Source organism: Diaphorina citri, unplaced genomic scaffold (genome assembly GCF_000475195.1).
Source record: "Diaphorina citri unplaced genomic scaffold, Diaci psyllid genome assembly version 1.1 scaffold675, whole genome shotgun sequence".
Taxonomy (NCBI): Eukaryota; Metazoa; Arthropoda; class Insecta; order Hemiptera; family Psyllidae; genus Diaphorina; species Diaphorina citri.
Genome location: NW_007378108.1, coordinates 58,214 through 64,709, shown reverse-complemented (window position 1 = coordinate 64,709; position 6,496 = coordinate 58,214). Strand labels below are relative to the sequence as shown.

The 6,496-nt window shown below is 39.1% G+C and overlaps 1 protein-coding gene across 1 annotated transcript in view; it reads right to left on the bottom strand.

The window, feature by feature from the left end:
• The window catches only part of LOC103511108 (endoplasmin homolog), a 27,885-nt gene extending 21,389 nt beyond the window's left edge, over positions 1-6,496 (bottom strand). The window contains exons 1-8 of the mRNA XM_017444861.2: positions 6,281-6,496; positions 4,890-4,970; positions 4,373-4,533; positions 3,777-3,893; positions 3,092-3,293; positions 2,554-2,795; positions 1,765-1,961; positions 1,039-1,228 (exon numbers count right to left, since the gene is read on the bottom strand). Of these exons, the coding sequence (XP_017300350.1) occupies positions 1,039-1,228; positions 1,765-1,961; positions 2,554-2,795; positions 3,092-3,293; positions 3,777-3,893; positions 4,373-4,533; positions 4,890-4,970; positions 6,281-6,335 (1,245 nt within the window). The 5' untranslated portion in view covers positions 6,336-6,496. The remainder of the gene's footprint in view (positions 1-1,038; positions 1,229-1,764; positions 1,962-2,553; positions 2,796-3,091; positions 3,294-3,776; positions 3,894-4,372; positions 4,534-4,889; positions 4,971-6,280) is intronic.

Sequence of the window (6,496 nt, the reverse complement as noted above, 5' to 3'; positions counted from 1 at the left end):
GCCCGTTTCTCCCTTATCCAATGATACTGTTCAAGTCAATCCATTTATTGGCCTTTCTCGGCGTAGCTTAACCCAGGTGACGCTAAGAACCGGTCTTAAGATTATCGACTGAACTGTTATGCTAAAACTCACGTTTTCTCGCTTTGCAGTTCATAGGTCGGTCGCGACAAACATTTCAAGGATCAGAAGCTCATTTGTGTAGAGAAAATGTGAAAAAATTCCCCAAAAACCAGTTTTTTTTTGGCTTTATGGTTTTCTGGACAAGAATTTGCACCACCATTTTCGTGTTCCTGGTAAAAAGACCTTTAATTTGATATATAGGTCGACCAGGTTTGGATAAGTCCTTCTATGGGGACAGACAGACCGACCGACCGACAGAGTGACAGACACCGAAGCGAATACAATAGTCCGTCCCTTATACTTTTTTTATTACTATTGTAATAATAAAGGAAGGATGGACTAAAAAGCTGGAATCGAATCGGGCTCTCTTCCATAACGCGAAAGTTTCAAATCTTACCTCCTTACGACTAGCACCGGCAATGTAGTAGATATGATCCTGCTTGGGTTTCATTCTCTTCACGTAGTCTGACAGAGAGGTGGGCTCTGTGCTGGATGAACTTTGGAACATGAGCAGTTTGGCCAGACGAGATCTGTTGGCCGGGTCCTCAATCACTCCTAGCTTCATGCTGAAAGAGAAAACGTTGATTTGTATGGTCAATAAAATATTTCTCATTATTACTTTTTTTAATTTTAGTTCAATTTTTTTTAGTTCATTCTTTGTCATAAGAGTCAATAAAATCACAATTTTTCTGTAACGAAACAAAGACCATCTTGACAATTTAGTGGGTGTAAATAAATTGACTCTGTTTTTTGAGAGACACCGTAACCCCCTCAAAATTCCATACCTCGGCTGGGATCGAACCCACGCCCTCCTGATTACCAGGCGAGCGTCTTGACCACTACGCCACCGAGGCATGTGACTTTTAAGGCTGTTTGCCCCTACACATAAGCCTCGGAGTGGGCTTTTTGTGTGCGTACCTTAATGTTATCTGTAGTGGTACCATAGCGGTTGAAACTGTCCTGTGGCTGAGTTTGTGGCACAAACAGAACCGCTTTGAACGTGACCTCGCCTTCGGCGACAAAGTGGATCTTGGTTAGTGGATCTGTACGATCCTTGGTCATTGCTTTGTAGAACTCGTTGTATTCTTCATCGGATATGTCCGCTGGCCTAAAGTGGACAAGAGATAAAGTTCAAATCAATAGAGGATAAATGTATTTGGGTAAAAATTTAGAATAAAAGGTCGATTCCTACGTAAAAAGTTGTAAAAAATACGAATTCAAAGTCAAAACAGCAAATTCATAACAAACGCAATACACTAGTCTTGCCAGGGAAAGTGCAAGGAAGCTTGCTTGGGAAAGTTTATGTGACATCATCTCGTACGGGACCGTATGTCGTGACGTCAAGATACAAGATTTACCCATATTTTTCAAATCGATCTATCTCAGGATCCAGAAGTGGTCGAAGAGGAAGAAACTATCCCTAGTTCCTCCTTTTGCCTGATCTTTTGCTGAAAAACCTCACCTAAATAAGCGTATAAAGTCTTTTGTCCTCACGAGTACACCCCGACATAGTCAGCAGCACATCTTGTCCTAGGTCACCCGTTCAGATTCACAGCACGCAAACGAAATACGATAACTTTTTTTTTTTTTTGTCAATTGTCTGAATTGAACCCGGAACTTTCTGCCTGTTGTTCGTCTACTTACTTCCTGGTCCAAATAGGTTTGTTATCATTGAGCTGTTCCCAATCCCAGATTGTCTTGTCCACTTTCTTCGTTTTCGGTTTCTCTTCCTTGTCTTCTGCTTCTTCTACCTTCGCTTCTTCATCGCCCTCCACTTTCTTCTCCTCGTCTTTCGGTGCCTCTTCCTCCAAATCCTCAATGGGTTCGTCCACTTGGATGGTCTACAAGGAAAAGGATGGAATACAAAATTAAGACCAAGACTTTTTTCGGCTAACATATAAGACCCCATTGTTTTAGGGCAGAGTAAAAAAAAAGTCACCACCGCTGTTCTTTACATAACATTCGTGCGATTTATTCGTAGTAGGTCCATCCCTACTACGCACAAGACAGAACAGTTTGGCGAGGCAAAAAGTCTTCTAGGCTTCAAATGGCCCTGGCAGTAAGTAAGTAAGTAAGTAAGGTCCATCCCTCATCAGATGAGCGAGAAAGACTTTTTTAAAGACAGGTATTTTTTTTTTTCTTTTGAAGAGGGAACTGTAACTGCCAAGGTCTTATCGTCTCGAAAGCGAAGAGAAAAAGAAGACAGTACAAGAGAATGCCGGCCATTCCTAGAACAAACCTTATCTGTTTAAGATCAAATTGCTCCGGTCGGGAATCGAACCCGCAAGGTAGCGCTTACAAGGTAGATTCTAGTCTTCTACCTGTTGGAGATGTTGACTGATCTGTTGTCACTGCCACAACAAGGTAGACGCGCTACCCTTCAAGCTACCTAGAGGAACTATTTAATTATTTAACCAGGCTGGCAAGGCTCACCTTACTGCTCCAGATATATATGGGGAAGTTGATGAACTGCGAGTATTTCTTGATGAGATCCTTGAGCGTGTTTACTTCCAGGAAATCCGAAGCTTCTTCCTTCAACTCCAAACTGATCTGAGTTCCTCGCTTTAGATTATCGCCGCGGGGGTCATTGACAATGGAGAAACTGGACGCGTCCGATTCCCAGATGTATTGACTGTCCTCGTTGTTCTTGGTTGTCACTAGAACCTTGTCCGCCACTGAAAGTTAAAATTAACAAGAAATCTTAGACAGATTTTCTTTTCAATTTTTGTTAAGCCTGCCATGGATTGGCAATTGAACCCGGAGCAAACTTTGTCCTAAACAAATAAGGTTTGTTCTCGGAACAGCTGGCTTTCTCCTATCCTGAACTCCTTCTCTTCAATTTCTAGACAATAAGAGTTTCTTTCGTTGTTACAGTTCCTTCTGAAAGCCTTTTTTTTTCAAGTTCATTTGACAAAATGTTAAAATAGAACCTCAAAGAGGCACTACTATACTCCAAAAATCTCGTTCTTACCTAGGAAAGCAGAATAGAATCCCACACCAAACTGACCAATCATGTCATTGAGATCATGCTTGATATTCTCCTTATCACTCATCTGACTGAGGAACTCTGCCGTACCAGACTTGGCAATGGTACCCAGATTCTTAACCAGGTCGGCTTTGGTCATGCCAATACCCGAGTCGATAATATGCAACATCTTGTTTTCCTGGTCAGCCTAGAAATGATAAGCAAGAAGTTAAGAAGTGGATAAATGATAAGCAAAACATTTAGAAGTTTGCCCATCTGATGAGGAACATACCTACTACAGGATGGGCATGCTACGACAACATGATGTGTCTAATGTAGCAGTTGTTTCATTGCTAAAAAAGTGGTAAAAGTAAACATTACCAAAAAATGAAAGACAAATAGAACAAGAAACTCAGCAAAATCAAGTCATTCAAGGTACACACTAGCACTATCTTCTTTTTTTCTCATGTTCAGACAGGGTCAGAATTTTTGGTAAGCCTCTCAATCAGCCCTAGGGTGATTGCTTTTGGGCTTACATTTGTTTTTGGAAGCAAAAATTTAGCAAGTTGATGCCCTTTGCTAATTCTTTAGCAAGGGAAATTTCAGGCTGGAGAATCTCCCTGTTGAAAGTCCCCCAGCTAAACTACTATGCAGGTCTACTCCTTGTTTAAATTCTATTTCAAGGACTTACCTTGATACGAATGGCAAGTTCAGGGTTGGCATCGAGTACAGAAGCATCAGTGAGGGAAAGAAGACGAATCTTATCCAAAGCATCAGATGCATTGGAAATCAGTTCTCTCAAGAATATCTGGAATGGGGAAAAAAATATTTGTTGTTAAACTCTTGATAGCAGAATTATTTAACTTTTCTTTAAAGTTAGTTCTAGGTATTTATGTTTTGAAGCTTGGGTTCTTAATCAATAAAATCATAATGTTTTTTGATGGGGAAATTACTAGATAAACAATACATCTATGAAGGGGTAGCATAATATTAATTAAATACAATAATGAGGCATAATTATGTACTTTCAGTGTGTGACATATTTATGAAATGACACAATCAGTGATTGACATATCAATGAAATATTACTATTATTATTACTCTTTCTGATTGACATTGCAAATGCAATGAAAATGATTGGCATTTTCTCTCTCCCTCTGCCTCATCTATTTAAACATATGTTACTGATTTCTGGCTCCTTATCCCACCAAACTACTAATTTTTTTCCTCTTCACTAAGTTAATTTTATGAATACATCAACAAGATACCTATCAAGAGTTGGCATACCTCTTTGTTTCTGTACAGAGAGTTGATGATGAGCTTCATCATTCGATTGACCTCAGCTTCAAACTTGTACGACTCGGCCTTCTTCCTCAGCTCTTCCAACTGAGCAGGATTCAGGCCATCCAGTTGTATCCTTTCCTTTTCAACTTTGGGGGCATCAGCATCTGGAAGAGACACATGGGATATTAGGCTTGAAACATTGACAAAGGTTTTTAGGGAAAAAAAAAGTACCTAGTAGGGAAAAAAAAGATTAGATGCCTAGCTATTAATATCAATGCAAATCCTTGGGTTATTTGGGGCCACTTTTAAATGGTAATAGGATGAAAAAAAAAAATCGAGGGAGTAATGAGAGGAAATAACTCAAGATTAAACAAAGTAGAGAACAAATCAAAGGACTTTTTTTAGGAGTTAACAAGTTAACATTCTTTCTTTTTTAAGTCCAAGGCAATCTTGGTGAAAGAAAATTAAAAGAGGTTATTGTAAATTAGAATAGACATAAGAGACATTACACATTCCATACCTGTCCTGGATCCTTCCCGGCTTTCTCCAATGTTGACATCCACTGTCTGCTCAATAATATCATCTTCACAGTGAGCCACTCCTGAAACAAGAAATTGTAGTATTACTTACTCGGACAATCATTGTGTGTTCTACCAATCAAGCAATCTGCTGGATGTTGTAATACAACATTGTTGTATGATAAACTTACAAACTACCAAAATTACATAGAAATAATAGACAAAACCTTTAAAAATATTGCATAGTCATTAGAAAGGTGCCAGTGCACTGTAGACTTCTGCTAGAAATGGTCTTGTAAGACTACTTTCTACTTTCTATAGAAGTCCACCAAGTGCATAGAGTAATAATGTACACATGCCACAGAGCACTTTAGAGAGAATATAGAGCTCTCTATGTCCTGTGTACACTACTCTACAAACTTGGTAGACTCCATAGAATGTGGTCTCACAAGACCACTCTCTCTGGAACACCTATTTTTTGTATGAAAATTTACATTTGTTTTATCAATCACAAACAACAACCAGAAACAGCAACCAAAACAGAGCATTTCGGTCGCTATAAAAAAAAGCCCTCGTGACAGTTGCTGTGATATTAAAGTATGTACTTTAAAATGTGAAGTTGCTTTAGAGCATTTCGGTCGCTATAAAAAAAAGCCCTCGTGACAGTTGCTGTGATATTAAAGTATGTACTTTAAAATGTGAAGTTGCTTTCTGTAGTGTTGCCTTGGAGTAGTCCACATACCTCTGGATGATGGAATAAGAAGTCACATTGGAAATGATTTAAGTATGAAGTGCATTCCATTTGATACAGGTTAATGCAATGTCCATTTGTGGAGACCTACCAATGAAGTAGGTATTTATTTTGGTGCTTGACAGATTAAGTATTTGTCAGAGAGGATTGATAAATTATTGCCGCTGGGGCATCTAGAACACTCTTAAAGTAAGTTTTTCCTCTTATATAGAAATTTTGAGTAAATTTGCCATTGACGCGTCTTATGCATAATTACCGTGAAAACTCTCCGTGGAAAAGAAAAGCTCCTTTTTATATTTAACCTAACCCTATAATAACACTAATCACTGTTCTAATTGTGAAAACGGTAGTTTCCGTGGAAAAGAAAAGCTCCTTTTTATATTTAACCTAACCCTATAATAACACTAATCACTGTTCTAATTGTGAAAACTCCTTCTTGCATTTAACCTAACCTTATAATAACACTGGTCACTGCTTGTTTGTGCCAGTTCCTTTGGTAGCAATATTCCACGGACGTGACTTCTGCACAAGTACCGCTGCTGGTTCTGGACCAGAAGCCGACAATTTACCCAGAAATGAGTAGGGCCTATACCAAGCTGTAAAGATCCATTGGAAAAGAGGTGGTTCAGACATCAGACTTACCCGTGAAGAGAAGTAAAACTATACCCAACAGTATAGGGAATCGTAGCTCCAACATTGCGGTCCTCCAGCCGGTAAATCGTGGAACGTAAACCAGAAGTTAGATGAGTTGTCCTTCCTCTTTCTAGAAGATTCTGAGATTAATAATGGATTAGCGGCACTTGATTCAGACTGGACTTCAGATTCAGATTCAATTCTTCCCCAAACTACAACTACAAA